Genomic DNA, 23,288 nt, shown 5'->3' on the forward strand with positions numbered 1-23,288 from the left:
CGATAAGAAAGAAACGAATAACGTGACACGAAAATATTTTAGTAACGTAAAAATGGAATAATAATTTCAAGCAAACTTCGTTATTGTTACTCGTAACTGGACTGCGGATACATATGCACATTTACATTTTTCTAAATGGATTTCGGGGGGCTAAAGCTAAATAAAATTTCGTAATAACCTAAAGTTGAAACAGATTTTATGTGTACGAATGTCCACGGTTAATCAGGAATATTTGATCTAACTAAACATATCTCTAAATAGAAATTAAATAAATAACACTTACGAAGAAAATACGGAAAATTCTCGTGGCCATGTTATCGACATCTATATATATTTAAAATCATACGCAGTATAAACAATTGTTTAATTACTTGCTCTCCCGTGAATTGCACAATACCAAAGGGAACTCGCATAAACATCCGCAGTCAGATAATGACGAGATACAAAAGTGCCAAGTGTGCAAATGTTCTTTTTATGCTCGCTTTCGCTATGACCATCCACACTGTAAACCGACCGAATACATACACGGTGGAATCGTTCGAACAACTGAATTTTTCACCGGGCTGTGAAGCTACGCTATTCCGGAAGTTTCACTCTGAAACGAGACGTTGAAATTTGTACTGCAGGAGCAACGTACCTTCCTTCACAGATTGAACATAGACGGGGTTATCACCAGAGACTTTCATCCCGTATCCGGCCTCGTCCTTGTAGACGACGAGGGTGGCGACGGGTGCTGGTTCGACGGTTCCACCCCCGGCGGCGCCCACGCCGCCACCGACGCTGCGTCGCAACGCCGCCGTTCCATTCATCCCTTCTTCGATCTCCGCCTGGCCTCCCCTCACCTCTGCGCCGGCTGCAGTACAACTGTTTCACCTGTAAAATAAATGAAATCGACGTCAACTATGCAAACGCCATACTCGTATTGTGTATGCCTGGCATACTAAATAAAAACTAAATAAAATGGTAAACTAAATCAAATTTCTTTCTCGCCTCATATAGTAATCGAATTGATTCACAGTGATTAGAACTACACCCAAACAACATGAATAGTCAGGGAAAAGGATAAAGGAACAAATTTTTTAACGTTAGGTTTACGAGTCAAAATGACTTGTTTTAATATTTTTAATTTAAAAATATTAAGATTGTAAGGATACATAGATGAGAAATTACTTAGAAAATTTATTTCTTTGGGTATATATTATTTTTAAAATATTGCTGAAATTTTGGGTAGCACGTTCTTGTTATCTTTATGAAGTGATGCAAAATATTTTTATTTAAAAATATTAAGATTGTAAGGATACATAGATGAGAAATTATTTAGAAAATTTCTTTCTTTCGGTATATATTACTTTAAAAATATTGCTGAAATTTTGGGTAGCACGTTCTTGTTATCTTTATGAAGTGATGCAAAATATTTTAATTTAAAAATATTAAGATTGTAAGGATACATAGATGAGAAATTATTTAGAAAATTTATTTCTTTCGGTATATATTACTTTAAAAATATTGCTTAAAAGTGGGAAAATTGCCGTTTTTCACGATTTTCGAATTAAAATCGCACTTTTAATCGTTTATAACTCGTAAACGAATTAACCAATATCGATGAAATTTTCAGCATGGATATCATTTATTCGAACGAATCAAACACATTCTTGAAAATTTCAATACAGGCTCAGATAAAAAAGCTGAAAAATCCAACTTTTACTATTTCTTTTGCGATTCCGACCAATTCAAATTTTTTTCAACAATTTTTTACACCTCGTCTAATAAACTAATCCTTCGAACTTCTCAATAACATTCAAGTCATTTGATCTAATTTTAAAAAAGTTATGTTGTTTCAAATTGTGTGGACTCAGTTTTGCTCCTTACTGTATATTCAAATGTTTCGAACGTATTTTCAGCAATTCCGGTTGGCGCAGTATTCGGACTGCGGAACTTCTCTCTTCTCCAGAGACTTGTTCGATGCAGTTTTAATCCCTGCACAGCTACGTTAATTATTTATTTTTGTCACGAATCAGACATCTTTTTCACTTCTTAACCACACGATTTTTTCGGCATCGTGTTAAAATCATTTTTTAAAACTATTTCTGAATGATTTTACGCACATTTTGCATATCGTGGGCCGGAGAAGAAACCTCCCACATCGCGCATAACTTATTCCCTGAGTTCTTTATCTTGTTTTAGAAATACCGAGTGTATTGAGACTAAATACCACGTAAAAAATGTGATTTTTGTACAGTACAGTCTTTTGACGTTACTATATTTATTTTTCTATGAAAAAAAAAAGAAAAAAAGAACAACGTTGTTGTTGTTTTTTTCTTAATGAAAAAAATTCCAACATACAAATAATTTTTCTTCGGATTATTCCGTTATTTGGAATTTATTCAAAAGGCTGTACTTTCGAAAGGCACCGGTGGCCGATCAGGATGAAACTTGGCAGGTATTATGAGGGATAGGGAATGATCTCTGATATATAATTTTAGCTTCGGCAATTTATGCGTTTAGAAGATACAGGTACTCATTTGTAAATCCGTCATAATAGGTTTTCGATGCTTTGGACACTATATTCAGCAAGAATGTAAGAATGCCTGAGGGATGTGCGTGCATGTACGTATTATGAATGATTGTGTAGTGTGATCTGTTTATGTTTTGTTCCGTTGGAAACGCGATGCTTAGGGAAATGTTAGACAGTTGTTGTGTCGTGGTGCGTGCGTTACTATTTAGGGTTAGGGTTAGGGTTAGGTGCGGCAGCCCCTCCCCCAAACAATAGACGACTTTCTATTCAAACAAATTCGTGAAACAATACGATGACACGTCCGATGCAAAGGATCACAGTGATTGAGCGGCTTCCCCGAAAGTATCTGTATTTTTTAAACGGGTGAATTCCCGAAGTTAAAATTTTATATTTGGGGTCCTTCCACATTCTTCATAGCATGCTCCAAATTTCATATCAATCGGTCACCGGTGCCTTTCGGAACAATATCCATTTGAAATAATGTTTCATTTCATTTGTCGTTTAATCAAATGGTTCGTCAAATAAAATTTCAAATACTCTCTAATTCTATCAGGTCAGCATCATCGACTGCGTCTGAAATACGGATTTCTATGTGTACAGTGTTTCACGCATGTAACGTAGTTAATGAATTCATTTGGTTCAACATTTTATGTAAAATTATTTGTTACTTTATTTCAGACTAGCATTTGAAATTAAAAATTATTTGAGAATAATTCAGTCGAATTGAATACAAAATAAAAATACTTTTTCTATGTTGTCTATCAAATAAAAATAATAAAGTAGTTGAAATGATTATTTATCATGTTATTTCAAATAAAATGTGCCCAACCCTGCCCTCTTTATTCCAATGGCAGTAAATTCTTTTTGGAGATGATTTAGGAAAAATGTAGTAGTGTCGTTTAGAAAACTTTTTCAAATCTCATTTGTATAACACGCAAAGAAATATAATCGAGGCATTTTTGAAAAGAGCACAAGACAATACATTGCTATGGAAAAAAAACATCCCGATAACTAAAATCACATTCGACCATCTGTGTGACACGATTAGTAAGAGTTAACAGTTCGCCATCTCCATATCATAATTCGTCGAAAACAAGTTCAGACATCAAAGCATTTATCATGCTCACAAATGGTTCTCTGATACCAATCTTGAAGACATGCGTAGAAAACAATTATCTTTTTCAAATATTGTACAAGAGCGAAATAATAGAAAATTCAGTTCTAATATTTTGTAACTTACAGTAACAGTTATTAATTACTTTGTTAAATTCCAATCTTATTTACACGTTATTCAATCCAAATATTTTGATTTATTTATTAGATAATGATATTTTTAGAATAATGTAAATAAAGTTCAATTCCTCAAACTTCTATAAAATTTATATTTTGTATTATAGTTTGCGAGAAAATCATTTTGACATGAACATGAAGTGACCAAATGTTATTTACAATTGAGTGATAATTAATTCTGTGTGAACAGTACACCGTAACATCGATGCGCTGCAGGGTATTAATACACTCAATGTAAATTATATGTATGCGCAGTTTTATAAACTATAATCGATTGTGTTATTGTAAACATTTAACATTTGTTAAATCTCGACATTTATTTATTCTTGGCACACGTAAGATTGCCAATTTCATATCTAATTGTATGATAAAAGACATTCCTCTATGCAAATAAACTAGAGTAAAGGACCCAATCACTGTGGGGGTACCACTTACTATGCCTATATTAATTATACTTATTTTTAACGTATAATGAATTTTTGAATAATGAAAAGAAATATATAACATATATATAATAACTTATTTTAATAAAAAGAATTATCAATTTATTCAAACTACAGTATTTAGGTTGCTAGTACTATAAATAATACGTTTTACATTATAAAACAAAAATAGATAAACAAAAGGCTTGTCGTTATTAGTCATGTTTAACAAAATAACACATATCGCAAGTTTATTTACATGGTAATCTAGTATAAGAAATAATTTGAGAATAAACAACGTTTGTAGGACGAATTGAATTAAGATGGAGTAGCTTTCATCTAATAACATATTATGAATAAATTTCATTACCAATGGTGACAGTCATATTTAATTTACTCATTTCTATCATGCATTGGGGATTTTTTGTTCAATATCATGAACAAACTGATTTGTGTTCGAAGGTAAATTGCTTGATGGTGAATTACCGATATTAGAAATCGAGACACAGTTTCGATGGATCGTTCTGTCTTGCCGACGACAAACCGATTCCCATTTTGCACGTTACAACACATGCAAATGGAAACTGTCCGCTGATTCTAAGAAAACGTAAAACAGTGTATGACAGCGAGGAAAATTTTGAAGAATATGTCAAAGAGGAACTGAGAAACCGTACATGACATCGTGTTAACCGATATAGCAGGTTAATAGGTCAGTTGGTTCTCGTGTATTGTAAGTATGAAGAGATGAAAAAAAAGACAATTAAAAAAAGAGAGAAAATACACGGATATAAGGTTTCAAGAATGACTCGCGAATAGGCGTACCGACCAACATGAATACGTACCTTTCATTTAATCTATTTCGTAGTGAAACGATTCTTGTGTGACACACTAGTGACGGAGTAGAAGCGCAACAAAGCAAGATATCACTTCACCTTGGCACTATATTCCACGAGAATTATATCACAATTGTCATAACAAAAGAACACATATGAACATGGCTGGTGACGGGTAATTATTCTGCCTCTAGCACTTTCACGGCACATTTTGCTGTCTCCTGATCATACATGATAAGAGAACTATTTGGTAAAAAAGGAAGACCTGTTTTGTGTTCGTTATGCAGACGAACGTGTATGATACGTTGGTAGAAGGCACTAATTTTTTTTATAAAAATGCACATTCGATCAAACGAAAATACACTACTAACAAGTGTCAGCCATCTTGTATTGGAGCGAAGCACAACCCAACGTCCCATAGTGCATCACGACGGCTACAAGAGTTTATACCAAGTTTACACTAGCGAGATTTTAAAGAAGAGAATAGCTGCACACGATTGGTCTACAATTTCAAAAGATTTTTCTGATTGGTCGAAAATCTATTAATGAATTTTCATTCGTATCATCGTGATTTGTTTGAAATGCATTCAATACATCCCATTGAATCAAATTTGAAGTACAATTATAGAAATTAGAAAAATCAATGATTAAGAGATGGTTAGTTGATTCATAATTAAAATATTTTCTTAGGAATTTCGAAGTAATTAAAATTGATGTTTTCAATTAGTTATGTAGGAACTGCGTAAACAAATATAATTACATTCGCACAACTTAATACAGCCGTGTATTGAAATTAAATTAAATTTCGAATGTGTAAAAATATTGTATTGCACTGTATAAAATATTAAAAAGAATAACTAAGGCACTGTAAAATTATAATTTAGATATGTAGAGGAAAAAGTCAGGTGTCAGATATATTTGAAACCTTTCAGTTTAATTTCTTTATTTTAAATGCACATTATATTGATGAAATTATTTTTATAAAATAGTAATTGTACTTTCTTAAACTTTTTATTTTATTATATATAAACATAAAAATATTTTTGGTACATTGCAGTATGGTTTATGTTGCAAGTATTTGAATAATTAAATATTATGTTGATGCAAAGATTACATGAAATTAATAAATACAATTGTGCAAAATTATAATGAACGCTGCACTAAATATTAAAAGTATATGTGATTCAATGCATTGTGAGTTACTTAAAAATGGATAAAAGAAATCATATGGCAAGGTAAGATCTAAATTAGGACCTCCTACAAAATAATATCGCGATGGTTTTGAGACATCGTGGAATGTAACATAACTAACGATATCTACTTTTAATACGTTTATGCAATTCTCTGTCCAACAGGCTGACCATGATATATCAGATTCATTTGAAAAATAAATGCCTATCCCTTGAATATTATAATTAGTCAATGCCTCGGAATTTGCTAAGGCAGAGTACAAAATATGTAAGTGCATAGAAGTTATCAATCCAGAACAATGCAAACGATCATTGACTATTTGTGCCCATACAGTATTTTGAGGTATCCTATCAAGTAAAATTTGCGCCCAATTATACGTATCATTGTTAGTAAAATTGCCTGTTTTTGAAACGTAAATGCTATATTGGTCTGTTTCAGTAACATTAAACATAGAATCCTTCAGCAAGAAGTGCATAGTCCGATTTTGTAATTCCATACAAGACGATGTATTGAAATTATCAGTACTTAAAGACACAGAACACCGTAATTTAATATCTTCTCCAAAATTAACAATATATCTATTTATTTCGTTACATTGACCATTTCTCATAGCTATAGGCAATGTTAAAAAATTATCAGTTTTATTAAAAATGACAGTTTTAGTATTACTGGTCTTGTTTAAAGTACCAATAGTTAATGGTTTTCCAAACATGTAACCCGGATTACCGCTGAGAGTGAAACTCTTTTCTTTATCTAAATCAGCCCACTCATAAACTACCTCGAACTGTTGATAAAAACTTTGAGAAACGTTAGCTATGGTAAAATATACATTAATGTTGTGGACTCCCATTGAACCATTATGAATAATCAAGTATTTCACACCAGTAACAATATTGTAACATGATCCATTCGTACAAGATCCTGATATAAGGGTTTTGTTACATTGTTTCCAAGGATGTTTACAATAATAATTATTTAATGTTAAACATACATTCCTCGGACAAATCTGCAAATAAAATATCGCAGTAATTCTTTTCAAAAGTAAAATGAGTAAATAATTTTATTAATATATTTAATTCGAAAAATGTTATAGTTTTAGAAGTACCTGTTCTGACATCTCAATATAAGTTTCATTTAATAAATCTGGTGAAACAATAACAGTGAAATTGTTAAATGCCATTGGAAAAAGGAACTTGTTTGCATTACTTAATTCAGTTTGCAAACACTGATCCTTCCATTGACGAAGGTACATCAAAGTTTTCTTAAATGTACATGTATCAATAAATCCAGATTGCAAAATTTCTGAAATGTAACATAAATAACATTTTTTATACAAACTCTTAATAATAATTGTATTAAATTATGTGTGTATGTACATACCAAAAGGTTGAATAGATGTGTTTTGCATTATCCACACAATGTCACCATCTTGATAAGGATTATAAGAATTATATTCAGGTACATGTACTTGGTCTTCCCATTTCCATTTCAGTCTATTTGGTTTCATTGCAGCTCGTAAATCTTTTTCAGTTTTTATATCCTACATAGAATTAAACATTTCAGAAGTCACAAATAACAAAATATTCTACTTAATTCATATTGAAAACTTACCAAGTCATTAGTAACACTGTATGTAGGTGGAAGATTGTCGTATAAAATGCAGAAAAGATTGCTTGCTAGTTTTTCGATCACAAATGGTGTGTTATTCCGTTGTATAAAATTTCTACCATAACAGTAACGTTTATCATACAATTCTACTTGATTGTATTTACAATGCGAAAATACTGTTAAATGAAAGTCATTGCAATCTTTGTCGCAACAGCAATTGATGTCACAAGATGATACCTAATTGATAAACACCAAATAGTGCTGAAATTGTCTATCTATCAAGACATGATAGTTGAAATTGATAAATACCAAATGCTCTTTTGTACAATGAACATAAGTTATAAGGAAGCATATCAACTTACTACTAAATTGCATTCACAAATATCAGATTGTATTTTATGTATAGAATGATTTCTTATCTCATTATTGTTTTTTATTTTATGAGGTGTTTGTGCAGTTGGTATTGCACGAATTCTCATACCCTCTGTCGAGTCTACAGGATTATTGGTATCATCAGTAGTTGAAATATAAGTACTTTTGACTGTAGTAGATAATGAATTATCTGTTTCATCTTTTTCAAGTAGATCATTACATTCTGTTTCATTTTTACAGGTAAATATTTCTTCAATTTTTTTTGCATGTATTATTTCATTACACACAAGGTAAACAAGAATTATTATAAATGGCTTTTCAACCATATTGATACTTTTGTGTTAAATTTTGTTAGTCACAAGCAATATCCATATAATGTTTACATATGACATCCGTACTTTTCAAAATTTCGTGCGAGTATCTGCAATTCTAACTTAACTGTCCCCATGCTTTCTGTAAGTAGCTCAAATCTATCCAATGAATTAACTAAAACATTTGGTGATTTCAATTGTAACGTTATTCCTAAGAATTTGTCTCTTAGTCTATCTTTCCAGTTACCTATATAAATATTCTTATTAGAAATACAATGCATGTGAAATGATAAAAAAGCAATGTATAAACTTTTTTGAAAATATACTTAATTTACCAATTGGTTTCCATGTATGGCATTCTATGGAATGTAAGCCAGGGGATAGAGGAACATTACAAACACCATAAGATGTAAATAATATTCTTTCATGTGTATCCCTACAAAATATTTGAAGTAAAAGTTTCGGTGAATTATGAAGGGATTGCGTTGTATAATGTATATCTATAGGGTGATCCCAAAATGGTTCATTTGTATATAAATCACAACTTTCTTGTGTTTGTCCTTCTTCACAACCATTTAAAGTTTTCCAACCATTACCTGCAACAAGAAAAAATTTTTATATTATATAGAAATATATAAATTAACAAAAGATTATTTATATAACAATAACAAATTACACTACCGGCATGAAAACTCCACTTGCATAACAGCCGTGATTGTTTAAAATTCACTGCAGACGAAATTTGACCAATTATATGCAATTCGGCCATTCCATAGAATCATATTATTTTCTTTTTGTTATCGTAAAAATATACGTAACGCATTAATGTATATACTCTTTCAACTATTGAAATTGCATTTTTTAACATAATTGATGACAACATTGATATTATTTTCTTTCAAGTTTTCACTATTTATAAATTATGTCGTAAGTTACTTCCGCTTGATTAAATATAATTCCATAGCTTCGAAATAACAGTAAAGAAAAAATACATTCACGATATTCTTTACCATAAAGATGCATTATACATTATGCACAGGTGCACGGTGCACAGGCACATACAATTGGATACAATATTCACATACATTGTAGATGCCACTGCATGTTGAAATGAGCGGGCAATATTTGAAATGAAATGTAATTGAATGCAGTATTTAAATAACATACACATTTTTTGAAATAAAATGTTACTCCAAAAATTATTGTTATCGTGTCACATAGTAATTGGATGTTCTTAAATATTTAAGAAAAATTTTATATTTATATTTGTTTGCGTATTCAAGAATGCGAATAACAAGACACAAATGTTTCACTATGAACTGTTTCATTTCATACATAATTATACAGGGTGTCCCAAAAATGTTGTACTTCCTTGAAAAAGATAATTCCTGCGATCATTTGAAGCAACTTTTTCCGTTGCGAAAATGTTCTCCACGGCTTTATTAAGGAGTTATTAACGAAAAACACTCTATCAGAGCGCGGCTATACCATGAGCGATATAACTCCTTAACAGAACCGCGGAGAACATTTTTGCAAAGGAAAAAGTTAGTTCAAATTGCGCCAAGAATCACCCCTTCTAAGGAAATACAACATTTTGGGACACCCTGTATACGTAGATAGCTTCGAGGCTATATTGATGAGATAGAATTTTGAAATTATTTTCATCGTGAACCAACTTATGGACGCATGCGCACTAGAAATTGATTACCGAAATAAGTTATTGTGGTTTCCCGTCTAGTATTCAGTAGTTTGCATTCGAAGCCCGTGTATTTACATTGTTGTATTCATGTATTCGCTCTAATGTAATACCATGTAATACCAACTCTGTGTAATACATTAAATAGTCAGTGATTTTTCAGAGAAAAAAACTTTTAATGTTTTTGCAATATTGTTTGCAATAAGATTAAAGTCAATCTTCCATAAAAATTTCATTTAATGTCACTTCTAAATATATTGATACTTTTAGTGTCGTTTGACAGATACCATTATTACAGAAAGTCTTCTTCAAATACAGTCGTTACTAACAATTTGTAATTGAAATGGAAGCTAAACCAAAAAATGAACATTTACTAGCATTAAAAGGTAATAAAACAATTTTTTAATAATATAATATTTTAAAAGATGCATGTACAATAAAGAGCAACATTGAACCAATGAAACCATTCTTTCAGAAAATTATTCCATATTAATATACCATATTTGTTATAATTGGAATTTAAATACTATTTGTATGTATTCATTTAAAATATTTAGTATAATGTTTTCAGTGATGAGATTAACTCGGCCTACTCTTGCAAGTCCAATTGTTGTAACTTGTGACTCGGCAGATCTTCCTGGCAATACATTAAATAATGAACTTAAAAATGATTGTACTGCTTTACAAGGAATGGAAACTCTTACTATAGGACAATTTATGGTTTTACCACAAAGTTTTGGGTATATATATGGTTTTACAATAATTATATTATAGATTGTATTATGTAGTTTATGTTAATACAGTAGAACTGTGTTTATTCGGATCGTCAAACATAATCTGTGTCTTTTTTTCCGCTAATTAATTAATATTCTGAGTCTATGACTCTGAATCTTAAAAGCAATTGAACTCATGATGGTAAAGGGTCTATGAACCGTGCAGCAGATAAACATCACTCAAATCCGACACAAAAGGAACTCAGACTTCTTCAGAATATCCTAATTAAATTAAACTTATATTGTATGTATATGTATTTTGCTTCATACTACTGATATTGTTATAAAAGTATGCATATAACAAGTATACGTATAAATATGTTATTTATGTTGTTAACGAATTTATATTGTTAACGGGTCCAGTCCCGTTTGAGCTGGATAAACGGAGTTCCACTGTAATTGTAATTGAACAACTACAAAACATAATATTACAAAGTCATAGTTATTATATGCATTTACATTCTATTATCAATCTTTCATAATATGAATAATACTATTCTTTGATATGAAAGTATGCAATAATTTAATTAAAATTACGCATACATTGTTCCAGAAATATTTATTTAGGTGAAATGTTTTCAAGCTATCTTTGTGTACATAATGGTAGTGGTCAATTTGTAGAAAATGTTAGCGTTAAAGTAAGTATGTGTCTTATTGACTACAATAATTGATATTTGAATTTATGTATTAGGTACTACAACATATTATTAAAACTAATTAATTATTTTTAACAATGTTTTATACTATAGGCAGATTTACAAACAAGTACTCAAACTATTCCTCTTTCTGGTAACAGCGGAGAAACAAAAAATTTACCACCTGACGCTACAGTTGATGAAGTAATACACCACGAAGTGAAAGAAATAGGCACACACATGTAAGGATGTAAAGTTAATAATTTATTGGAAATACTTAAATGTAAATCAATATAATCTATATAAATATATTTCAGACTAGTATGTGAAGTGACTTATACACCTATAACATTAGGTGCTAGTCCACAGTCGTTTAGAAAATATTATAAACTTCAAGTGGTGAAACCATTAGATGTGAAAACAAAGTTTTATAACGCGGAGGTAACATCTTTGCGATTACAAATTTTATATAACAACAATTTTTGTCAATTGTAATATTTACATCTCTATAATAATTGATCGATATAAAAAAATTAACAAAGTTATTTTCTTAAAGTCAGATGAAGTATATCTTGAAGCACAAATACAGAATCTCACAGCCGGTCCAATATGTTTAGAAAAAGTTTCTCTTGAATCGTCTCATTTATTTAGTGGTAAGTTTTCTGTGTACTATTAGTAGATAAAATTACACATATTTTATATCTTCAGTGTCAACTCTGAATACAAATGAGAAGGGAGAATCTATTTATGGATCAGTTAATGTGTTAGATACTGATTGCAGTAGGCAGTACTTGTATTGTTTAAAACCGCAATTAACTTTGTTAAGAGATCCAAAAATGATGCACAATGCAACAAACATTGGAAAATTAGATATTGTTTGGAGAAGTAACTTAGGAGAAAGAGGAAGGCTACAAACAAGTCAGTTGCAAAGGATGGTTTGTCATATTATTTATTATATATTATTTTATTTACAAGCAATGCGATTTAGTACAATTTTATTAACACTTTAATTTTTTAGGCACCTGAATATGGTGATCTGCGAGTTACTATAAAAGACATTCCTTTGAAAGTTTACCTTGAACAATCACTTACATTCAATTGTCGTATAATAAATACATCGTATGTGTCTCAGTTGTGTTTAAAAATTTGTTTAACGTAATATTCAGATTTTAAAAATGATATAATCATATATCTTTTTAGAGAAAGAAGTATGGATTTAATGCTTTGTTTGGATTCTAGTAACTCTATAGCATGGTGTGGCATATCTACTACAAAAATTGGAACACTAAAGCCTGGAGTGTCAATCGATATTCCTTTATGTTTAATTGCCTTACATAGTGGTATTGTAGTGAGTATTACTTTATAAAGCCTAGATTTTCAATATACATATTTGCCTACATAGGAAACAACATGGATAGGTCTCCAGTAGTGCAATATATAATATATTTAATTTACAATTTGAATATGTTAAGTGAGACTTGTAACATTTCAGACTATCTCAGGATTAAAGTTGGAAGATATATTTTTGAAAAGAACATACGACTATGATGATTTGGCGCAAATATTTGTGAGTCAAAATGACTAATCAACAGTTCAATAAATTATTTAAACTACAAAATCAACTGTATTGTTTCTGAATTTAACTTTTTTCGTATGGGACGTATGTCACATAGGTGATATAAATCGGTGGGAATAAAATAGTAACGCCAAAGCAAGCACCTCAAAATTAACTAATGCTGATACTTTAGTTTACAACTTTCCTTTTCTCAAGGTTCAGGTTGAGCTATCAGTGTCATTCTGAGCATTTGAGCATGTGAATATGAGAATAAATAATATTGCTTGTAGAATTTTTTTACAAAACAAGACTTTATTCAAAATACGAATCTATTGTTGACATCCTCTCGCTTTCGTTGACTGCTCCAACAGCGCATGCAAGTAAAGTTTGAACATCTTGAGGCTCATTTCCACCAAAGATATAACCATTAGCTTTGTCTACTGCATTTTTTACTTGCAGTAACAATGCTTGATTAGAGATATCCAATGGTATAAAACTGACAAGACTGTAATCTTCTATTAATGACACGAAGGCTGCATTCAATTTTTTGTATCTAGAAAAATGTAGTGTTTTTCATTTATCAAAAATAGTAAAACTAAAAGTACAAAAAGTATAATAAAAAAAATTACTTTGATGTAAATGGGTTTTCATCCAGTTTATCCAATAAATATTTTAAATTAAGCACTTCAGTATAAAAATCTATGTTAAAATCTAAGCAATGACTAAATTTTTTCATTTCGTCAAACTTTGTCATAATGTTAACATGAGGTAATCCTAGTTTTAACATGGTTGTAGTACAAAGGATTAAAGAAGATAAATATTTACCTATAAATCAAAATATTGTTAGCGAGCATTATTTTTGTACGTATAATAATAGTAATAAACGTATAACAAATACATTAAATAATTACCAGGATCGCTGCAATGGTGAGAGTCTATCAAATGAACGCTGCAAAGCCTGACTAAATTTTGTCCTAATTTGTTAGCAATTGCACTGATCGAATTATGATGTGTATATAATTCCACCTATTGTGAATATCGATATTAACGAATATAATTTAAATTATATACTAGAATTTTAAGAGTACATGTTATAACATTTACTATATTGTAGAAATAGGGTATTTTAAAATTTAATTCTTAACATTGAAATTTGTCGATTGTTAAAAACTAATTAACTGTTGTTCGAAACATTTGTCAAATCATAAGTGCATAAAAAATCGTGGGGATGAAATTTTAAACGACCCTATGTGAAATAAATATTGTAACATTTACTATAGAGGGTGTTATAATTAAACGCGAATGTTCGAATATCTTGTAAAGGATTGAAGCTATAAAAAAAAGTTCTTGCAAATGTTGTTTGATATAAAGGACTGGTGCCCCTTTAAACCAAACGACTTTTAAAGGAATCTTTTTTGGTAGCTTTTTAATTCCTTACAACTCGTGTTTAAATGTAACACTGTGTATAAATGTATGTACTTGTCCTGGGCAATCAATAATGATATAGTATTCCTTTAAGTCTAACACTTTTGTAATTAACCATTTCACATTCGCTTCTAAGAATTCCATACAGTAAACCAAGGCACCATTTGGTCCAAGACCATAATGTGACATTACGTCTTCATGTTTTATTAATTCAGATATGTCTACTACTGGTTTATATTCCATGTTTTCATTCGCTGGATCTACAAACAAAAACCATAGCAGTAGAAACTTCTTTTCATGTTATATGTATATGTTAACAATGTATATACTTATTTTTACCGATGTTGATTATAGCAACTTTTCTACCCAGTTTCTCCAAAAACTTTGACATAGCATAACAATAGGTAGTTTTCCCACTCCCAGGTGGGCCAATAACCAATTGACCAAAAATTAAACTCATAATTATATAATTTTATAACATTACCACGATTTTATTTTATTTATAGCTGTAGTAATAGCTTTTATTGTATCTGAATCATAATTTTTTAAAGATATCGATACTAATAACGGTTTATCTGCATTAATTTGTTCTGCTATGAATCGAGCTGCTGCTACAACTTCAATATCGTCCTTCCCAAATAAAACTCTGCAATGTACATTTACATTGTATGTTACATACGATATATTATAAATTACAATATAAGGTATATCATATATTATAAAATATTCATTACTTACTTTGTGGAAAATACACTATTAGTCAACTGATGTATTATAGGTCCTCTAGTTACTGATACCAATGACCCAAACTTCTTAAACTGTGTTACTATTAATAATATGCGATTGCTGTAAAAATAAATAATATACATAAATATTTTTAAATAATTATGAATGAAACACATTTATTTAAATATATTTTTTCAATGTTCAATTAGTACATTTATAATGTTTTATCTTGTTACCTATAGACCTTCACAGCAATATTGGTATGATAACCTTTGATTACAATGGAACAAGCACAATCCTTCATATTTTATCCTTTCTAGTTATCTGCAAGTAACATTTTAAATATATAAAATTACAATTAATAATATTAACTTAATTTCTAGCATTATATATACATATTTACACACATCATGAATACATGAGACAATGTGATTCGATATTCAATTTTCTTCAATTCACCAATCATTGAGTCAAGATGACAGGAAGGTGCAGGAAGGAGTGTTGCCTTAGACCATATATACTTATAGAGTCATTCCTCTCTGTAGACTCGGCATAGGTATAGTATGTGTATATCAGGCAACAGCATAGTGATGGGCACCATCGACTAAAAACTATCGACTAAATCGATAGTAGCCAACTACTATTTTCAGTCGAATGATTTTTTAAACTATCGACTGAATTTAGTAGTGGTTGGGTTACTATTTTCAGTCGACTGTTTTACACGTCGCCATCTTGAAATTTCAAATGTCAGTGTCACACGATGAAACGAAAAGGTTAGAAATACATGATTATGACAGAACGTGCAAATATGCAGTAATGAAATATGTAAAAGATATTTCAATACTTTAATTCATATTAGATGTTAAAATCTTATTGCTATTTATGCGATATAAACTATATATGTGATATACGTAGGCATAGACTATAGCCCGCAATCTAGACGTAACCACTAAAACGAAATTTCAGTCAACTAAAAACTATCGACTAAATATTCGATAGTATATACGTAGTAACTAAATAGTAATTAGTCGATAGTTGAATTTAGTCGATAATGTCCATCACTACAACAGCAGTATTTCGCTACATTTGCTATTGGTTGTAGCCCTCTATTGGTGACTACTATAAATTTTGAAACACATAGTCAAAGTCACTTCTACAAAGATGCTTATCCAACGGATAATCCATATTACAATTTCATTAAAGTGTCGCGTTTTTCTCGTCTCCATCGTGTATTTATCAGTTGAAAATACATCGTGTGGCGATACGAAGCACGGTATTTCAAAAAATTTACCTATTTATCTTTTCAAGTGTTAATGAAGTCTGTATATTTCGATCACTAATAGTTGAAGAAATAATATCGGAAGAAGTGTATGGGTGAAATTTAAAAACGGATTGGTTCATGTTAGGGACAATGTCATTATTCAATAAACCGAAAAGGAATATCCGTCGTCGACATTTCAACGACGATGACGAAGATAATGAAAACAGGATGGAAGTTGAGGATGCACAACCAGTCAAATCTAAAACAAAGAAGAAGGATAAGCCGAAGCAGACGCTCCTTAGTTTTGGAGAGGAGCTGGAAGAAGGTGAATTCTATGTAGATATATGTACACGCACACGCGTACATAGCCGTAAAAATCTTTCATAACTCTGTTTTTGAATTATAAGAACTAAACAGTCTGTGTATTTCTTTGGAAATTTTATTCTAAAAATTATTTCTTGAAATATTTTTGAATTCAGATATTTGTTTGAATAAATGTTCATATTGAACAAGATATTAGTGTGCGGAACTCGTACACTATGCAGTAAATGTTTCATTTTGAATTAAAAAATGTTATCATTATAGATTATAAGACCTTAGCTTTTTTATATGATATACAATAATGGACTATTGCGTAGATCAGGCCTGCTTAACGATGGCTCGTGGAACAGATGTGGCTACTTCTCTTCTTCGCCTGCTAGGGAAGTCAGTCTGCACCATGTCCATCCCAACTTTTCCTTTAGCATATGTATGTACATGAGTAATGGTGAGTAATCTGTCAGTGCAGCGAGTATGGGTTTCACGCCGAAGGAAAAGTTGGAGTGTACATGGTAGGGGCTGACTCGTTGAGCAGGCAAAGAGGAGAAATAGCGCCACATCTGTTCCACGAGTTGTTGTTGAGCAGGCCTGGCATAGATTATGCTTACTTAGGCAATAAAATTTCAATTTCAGTATGACAGTGTACGGTTTTTATTACGATTTTTCTGTAAAAATTATGCTTTACTTATCAATATATTGATAATACATTTTACAGCGGATGATGGTGAAGTCTTTAAAGTGAAGAAATCATCACGGAGCAAAAAATTGATGAAACAGCTAGATCACGAGAGGAGAAAAAAGAAAGGTGAAGAGAAAATGCAAGTGGACTCTGAGCAAGCGAACATGTCCATTAAACAGGAAAAAGATTTAGAAATAAAGACAGATGATCTAGTAGTAAGCCATCTCTATGATGTTTTATTAGTATTAGAATTTCTTCAACTTATATCACTTATATAATATTTAAATCAGGATTTGCTTTTTTCATTATCCATCTGGACTGTCAAGTATACCTTCCTCATAGAATTGATTTTTTAAAATTGTTGCATTTCTAAAATAAAGTTTGGATAATTTATTGATTATAAATATGACGATGTTCATATAGTAGGTAAAGAATGACAAATCGATGATTAATATTTTATCTATATTAAATTATATACATTATGTTTTATGTATTGCAAGTTAAATCTTGTTATAAGAGATTTTTATACATTTTTACTTAAATATTTAGTAATTTTTTATTTTATTAACACAAAAATATTTTAAAAATACGTGCATGAAATATTATTTTTAATATAATGTAATATTAATGTAATCATTATCATTTGCATTTAATGATTTATATTAATTTCTGTTAGGTTAAAATAAAAAATACAGGACCTTTAATCTTAAATGGACGAGCTGCGTTGGCAGTTGGAAAAGATGACTATACGTCGGATGAAGAGGACGATGAACCACGTAGTCATAAATTTAGAAGAAATACAGATAAAGCTGACACAATGAAAATTCTTCTTGAAAGTATGTAGTCTATTTCTTCCATTTATTTTTATAGTAAGTGTTCAAATTGCTAAACGAATTATAAAAAATACAATACTAATTGTATACTAATTTGTAGGTGGTTGTATACCTGATGCGGCAATGATTCATGCAGCAAGGAAGTGTAGACAAAAGGCAAGGGAGCTGGGGACTGATTACATTCCCATAGAAGAACAAAGGTAATAATTAGATAGCCGATTTTATGCATTTATGACAAAACTTTTTTATGTGTAGCATTTAAGAATGCTGTGATATGTTTAAGAACTGTTTGATGTAAAGTTTCTCAAAAGCTGTGCTATGGAGAAAAATGACTTTTTGATTTGCGTTCAACACATCAAAATTTATAAGAATCGCTTACTGGTTACTGAAACACAAATAAAAATTAAGTTGGATAATTTAATTTTTACAGCGATGATAAGGGGAAGTCAAGACTTATTAGAGAAGAAGATCATGACAGGAGTGATGATGATGATTCTCAAGATCGAATTGATATGACTGTTAATACTGAAGCTCGGGATAAAGAAAAGAGAAGAGAAGCATTTCTTGCATCACAAACACCAATAAAACGTGAGTTTCTGCGTGTTCCCGTAAAATAATAACACTTTCTACCATCAATTTTCTATATTTACGACATACAGAATATTTCCCTAGATTTTTACATGTAGTAGAATGCAAAGTGATCACTGGCATTGAGAATTACTGGTAATACCTTGTGATATGTGGAAATATTACTTTATCAGTTGAAAAGACTTGGTCCAGTTACATTTCGTTTTGGACCCTTAACCGTTTAGATTTATATATAAGTATATATTGTATATCTTTTTTCTGTAGTTTCGGACGATGAAAGCGAACATGAAAATGAGGAAGAAGAGTGGGAAGCTCAGCAAATAAGGAAAGGTGTAACAGGCGCACAGGTAACATATATTGTTTCATTCGATTGAGTCATTATTTTTCTGTTGCATTTTATTGTGAAAAAAATTTTAGATTGCAGCGGTACAACAGGATTCCATGATGCAGCAGCAGTTCTCACTGGGTATGAATGTGAACCAGATAATGGGAAGTGGGGTACCTTTAGAAATGGTAATGATGCCAGCTCCACCACCTCCGCCAACGATTCAACCACCAGATCCAACAAAAATAGTACCAGTTACCCCTCAGGAGGTTGTCAATAAGATACGTGCAAGGTGGTAAATTATTCAAAATCAAATATCTGTCATTGACAGTACACTTTTATTTATTTCTATTTTTAATGTATGTCTTAATCATTACGACTTGAAAAATCGGGAATGAAAAATATAATTTGTAGATTGGACAGTTTAAAAGAAGTACATCGACGTCACCAATTAGATCAGGACCGTTTAGAACAAGAATTAGGACAAACTATGAAAGAACTGGACGATGGCGAAATTCGCGCACCGCAGCTTGCACAGCGCTTCAGATATTACCAAGAGTTGCGTGGGTATGTCACTGACTTGGTAGAGTGTCTTGATGAGAAGGTGGGTTTATACGCTGTCACGTTTTTTTATGTGCACTGGGGTATTCCATGCAATTTGTTGGCTGCGTAAATCATCCAGCCACATTAGAAACAATGCATTTTTCTTTGATGTCATTTCAATTTTGTTTTAATAGAATTATCTTTTATTATCTTTTGCTATATTATATTTTGGATAACAGATAAATGACTCTTTTGTTGTGATATCAAATTGGTATAATCATTTTTGTATAATATCAATTTATGTGATATTAGATGCAAGTAATGAATCAAATGTAAAATCCGGTTTTTAAATTGTTAATCCATTTATTTCAAATGTTGTAAAAGATACTGTTACGTTTCTACAATTATGACTAATTTTTAATATGTTTCTGTTACACGTGTTTTGTTTATAATAAAGAAAAATGTATGTCAAATATCAAAATATTTGAAAAAATTGATCGTGTATTGTTACATTGCCGGGGGTCTATATCTTCTCTGTATGAAAAAATTGTTTGTAATAGAATAAAAATTACTTTTAAGTATTTATTAAAAATTGAAAAAATCAATATGAGTGGTAAGTAAATTGATATTGATTTTCAACTTGACCATAAGCAACAGATATCCAATGACTGTGGAATTACATATTGAATTCTAGCAAATGTTACTACTTATAAATCACTTATATACAAAAAATTATATATTTCATTAGTTATAGAAAATTATAAAAGTCATTTTCTGGAATAAAAATAATTCCCAAAGTCATTGAATTAATACATTGTGTGAATGTTAATATATAACTTTTTTGTTAGCTGCCTCTGGTTGTTGGATTGGAGCAACGTTGGTTAGATCTTTATAGTGAACGCGCGACTGAACTAATGGAGAGAAGGCGGCAAGACACAAGAGATCAAGCAGAAGAAATTACAACAGCTGCAAGTCAGTTATTTTAGTATATTTGTACTTAATAATTTTCAGCAAATGTCTAATACATTAAAATTACCAATACAATAATGAAGATCGTATTACGATTTTATGCACAGGAAATATACTTTTAGTTGACGATTCACTTTTAACACAAACTACTTCACAAATTTTAGGAGGCCAGCCTGTACGAAGGGGACCAGAAGTTGAGGCTCGTATTCGTCGAGCAACGGAAAGAGAAGGAAGAAGAGCTCGTCGAAGAAGAGCTAGAGAATTAGCTCCTACATTGCCGAAACATATTGATGGAATGTCTAGTGATGATGAAGTTACAGAACAGCAAAATCTTGCTTTTAAGCAAACGAAAGGTTGTATTATATTTTTTTTTAAATCCCATAAAGTTTATTCAAACGAAATAAATCAGCGGAGCATATTAAATTCTTTCAAATTCGCACTTATTTCGATGTATTTTCATATAACATTTATTTTATATTTTTAATTTAGATGAAATCGATAATGAAAGCAAAGACATTTTCCTTGATGTAATGGATGAGTACTGTACTTTAAGAGGAATACTGTCGAAGTTGGAATCTTGGAGAGAAACAGATAGAGATGCTTACATGGAGGCTTACGTTTCTTTATGTATACCTAAAATCATATCTCCTATTATTAGATTGCAGTTGCTCACATGGAATCCAATTATGGTATTTGTTTTTAGAAATTTCATATATTATATTATAGTGAAATTGCTAATAAATAATTTCATATTTTTCTTTTAGGAAAGCGCTGATATAGAAAGAACAAAGTGGTACAATACATTGTTGTTATATGCACTAGATAATAAAGAAACTGAAGAATCGCTTAAAAGGGATCCAGATGTTAGATTAGTACCATCAACAGTGGAAAAAATTGTCTTACCTAAATTAACATGTAAGATTATTATGATCAGTATATTTCAGTATATCAGTATACATATAATTCGAGTATTATTTTTTGTTACGAATTTTTCTCGTGTAATTCGTGAACCAGTGTAGAAATAATTTATTGATTTCTCTTTAGCTATAGTTGAAAAAATATGGGATCCCATGTCTACGTCGCAAACATTACGACTCGTAGGCACAGTAAATCGTCTTATTAGAGACTATCCTAATTTAAACGACACAAGTAAACAATTAGAAACATTATTTAATGCCATATTAGAAAAAATTAAAGCAGCAGTTGAGAATGATGTTTTTATACCAATTTTTCCGAAACAGTGAGTATACATTGTATTCTCTTTCAAAAACACGAATAATAATTCACAAATGTTAATAATGAATTTCCTTTTCAGAGTTTTGGATACTAAACATCAATTTTTTCAAAGACAATTTTCAATGGCTGTTAAACTTTTGAGGAATTTATTGAGTTGGCAAGGTCTTCTCGGCGACACACAATTAAAAAATTTGGCGCTTGGTTCGTTGTTAAATAGATATCTTTTGGCGGGTTTAAGAGTTTCTATTCCAACTGATGCTTTATTTAAGGCAAATATGGTAAGTTATTATTACTTTAATTTCCAAACTCTAATTAAATACGATTTTATTTTAAAGTACTCAATATTATTATTGTTATTCTTGTTAGCACTGATTTTTGCATTTATTAGAGCAAGTATCGATACGAATGAATTAATAATTGTATTTCGTTCTTATAACAGGTAATGAGTACATTGCCTCGCGCATGGTTGCAAGGTGAAACAATAGAACACCTGAGAATGTTCGCTACGCTTATTCAACAGCTTAGTGAACAATTGGATCAAGCCAATCCAGCGCATAAGTAAGTATAATTTATTAATCCAAATTTTTATTAATTCTACTTTATATTTTACACAATTTAAGAAAATAGTAAACAAAATATTCACACATATATAATAGATTACATACGCCAAGTTTAATTTCTCAATTTCAATCATAAATCATTTACTTACTGTTTACAGTTCTAAAAATAAAATTAATAAGTAGAATATATCGTAGTGTAAACTAACTATTCACATTTACAGTGAAGCCTGGGAATACTCGAAGTCGATCCTGAAAATAATCAAGCCTTTGTAATTTATTAATCATATACGCATTTCTTGATAAATTTATGATACTTTTATTTTACGATATTCATCAATACGCCTATCTATAGTTTTGTACGCACCTGAAAGGATCTTGTACATGGCGAATTGTAGCACAATTAATTGTGTAATATATATATATATATATATATATATATATATATATATGTAATTTTGTATAGAAATAAATTAGGTAAGATTCTGATAATAGTACACTTTCCAACAGTTGTAAATAAGAAAGAAAATATAGGAAAATAAACATGTAAATATCAGACTGTTTAGCGTTCCTATTTATATCTGGGAAAAATAAATTGAATAATTTTGTAATAAATTTGATTCCATT

General features: G+C 30.5%; 6 protein-coding genes across 11 annotated transcripts in view; 2 read left to right on the forward strand and 4 right to left on the reverse strand.

Annotated features, from left to right (window-relative positions):
* Positions 1-5,466, reverse strand: part of Rhogef2 (Rho guanine nucleotide exchange factor 2) — a 47,022-nt gene extending 41,556 nt beyond the window's left edge. For 3 of the 4 annotated variants that reach the window (XM_076794701.1, XM_076794700.1, XM_076794698.1), the window contains exons 1-2: positions 5,070-5,465; positions 638-873 (exon numbers count right to left, since the gene is read on the reverse strand). In XM_076794701.1, the coding sequence (XP_076650816.1) occupies positions 638-809 (172 nt within the window). In that variant the 5' untranslated portion in view covers positions 810-873; positions 5,070-5,465. Of the gene's footprint in view, positions 1-637; positions 874-5,069 lie in introns of all 4 variants that reach the window. The other variant, XM_076794699.1, reaches the window with a different exon arrangement.
* LOC143357969 (trafficking protein particle complex subunit 13) overlaps positions 1-13,262 on the forward strand; it is a 79,840-nt gene extending 66,578 nt beyond the window's left edge. The window contains exons 1-11 of one of the 3 annotated variants that reach the window (XM_076794733.1): positions 10,295-10,385; positions 10,522-10,624; positions 10,810-10,978; positions 11,565-11,649; positions 11,761-11,888; positions 11,964-12,087; positions 12,203-12,299; positions 12,355-12,581; positions 12,665-12,765; positions 12,847-12,994; positions 13,139-13,262. In XM_076794733.1, coding sequence (XP_076650848.1) covers positions 10,582-10,624; positions 10,810-10,978; positions 11,565-11,649; positions 11,761-11,888; positions 11,964-12,087; positions 12,203-12,299; positions 12,355-12,581; positions 12,665-12,765; positions 12,847-12,994; positions 13,139-13,231 — 1,215 coding nt within the window. In that variant the 5' untranslated portion in view covers positions 10,295-10,385; positions 10,522-10,581 and the 3' untranslated portion in view covers positions 13,232-13,262. Of the gene's footprint in view, positions 1-10,294; positions 10,386-10,521; positions 10,625-10,809; positions 10,979-11,113; positions 11,256-11,564; positions 11,650-11,760; positions 11,889-11,963; positions 12,088-12,202; positions 12,300-12,354; positions 12,582-12,664; positions 12,766-12,846; positions 12,995-13,138 lie in introns of those variants that run through there. The other 2 variants (XM_076794734.1, XM_076794735.1) reach the window with 2 other exon arrangements.
* Positions 5,995-9,991, reverse strand: LOC143357651 (tectonic-3). The gene is made up of 8 exons (XM_076794173.1): positions 9,224-9,991; positions 8,878-9,138; positions 8,615-8,789; positions 8,222-8,564; positions 7,863-8,096; positions 7,632-7,791; positions 7,357-7,553; positions 5,995-7,257 (listed from the first exon to the last, which is right to left on the reverse strand). The coding sequence occupies exons 1-8, from the start codon at positions 9,309-9,311 to the stop codon at positions 6,181-6,183; spliced, it is 2,535 nt and encodes an 844-aa protein (XP_076650288.1). The 5' UTR covers positions 9,312-9,991; the 3' UTR covers positions 5,995-6,180.
* Positions 13,263-13,493: 231 nt separating the features above from the next.
* Positions 13,494-15,107, reverse strand: LOC143357973 (GPN-loop GTPase 2). Its single transcript, XM_076794739.1, has 5 exons — positions 14,966-15,107; positions 14,681-14,886; positions 14,113-14,227; positions 13,831-14,026; positions 13,494-13,754 (listed from the first exon to the last, which is right to left on the reverse strand). Exons 1-5 carry the CDS (start codon positions 15,084-15,086, stop codon positions 13,514-13,516), a joined length of 879 nt encoding a protein of 292 aa, XP_076650854.1. The 5' UTR covers positions 15,087-15,107; the 3' UTR covers positions 13,494-13,513.
* On the reverse strand, positions 15,107-15,893 carry LOC143357976 (proteasome assembly chaperone 3-like). Its single transcript, XM_076794745.1, has 4 exons — positions 15,760-15,893; positions 15,589-15,676; positions 15,365-15,472; positions 15,107-15,272 (listed from the first exon to the last, which is right to left on the reverse strand). Exons 2-4 carry the CDS (start codon positions 15,654-15,656, stop codon positions 15,107-15,109), a joined length of 342 nt encoding a protein of 113 aa, XP_076650860.1. The 5' UTR covers positions 15,657-15,676; positions 15,760-15,893.
* A 615-nt stretch (positions 15,894-16,508) lies between these two features.
* Positions 16,509-23,193, forward strand: LOC143357962 (PAX3- and PAX7-binding protein 1). The gene is made up of 16 exons (XM_076794723.1): positions 16,509-16,938; positions 17,647-17,825; positions 18,287-18,446; positions 18,544-18,643; positions 18,874-19,031; positions 19,296-19,378; positions 19,449-19,648; positions 19,771-19,960; positions 20,748-20,871; positions 21,033-21,221; positions 21,358-21,557; positions 21,633-21,783; positions 21,913-22,108; positions 22,184-22,382; positions 22,544-22,662; positions 22,886-23,193. Exons 1-16 carry the CDS (start codon positions 16,752-16,754, stop codon positions 22,935-22,937), a joined length of 2,487 nt encoding a protein of 828 aa, XP_076650838.1. The 5' UTR covers positions 16,509-16,751; the 3' UTR covers positions 22,938-23,193.
* Positions 23,194-23,288: the final 95 nt, after the last annotated feature.

Source organism: Halictus rubicundus, chromosome 10 (genome assembly GCF_050948215.1).
Source record: "Halictus rubicundus isolate RS-2024b chromosome 10, iyHalRubi1_principal, whole genome shotgun sequence".
Lineage (NCBI taxonomy): Eukaryota > Metazoa > Arthropoda > Insecta > Hymenoptera > Halictidae > Halictus > Halictus rubicundus.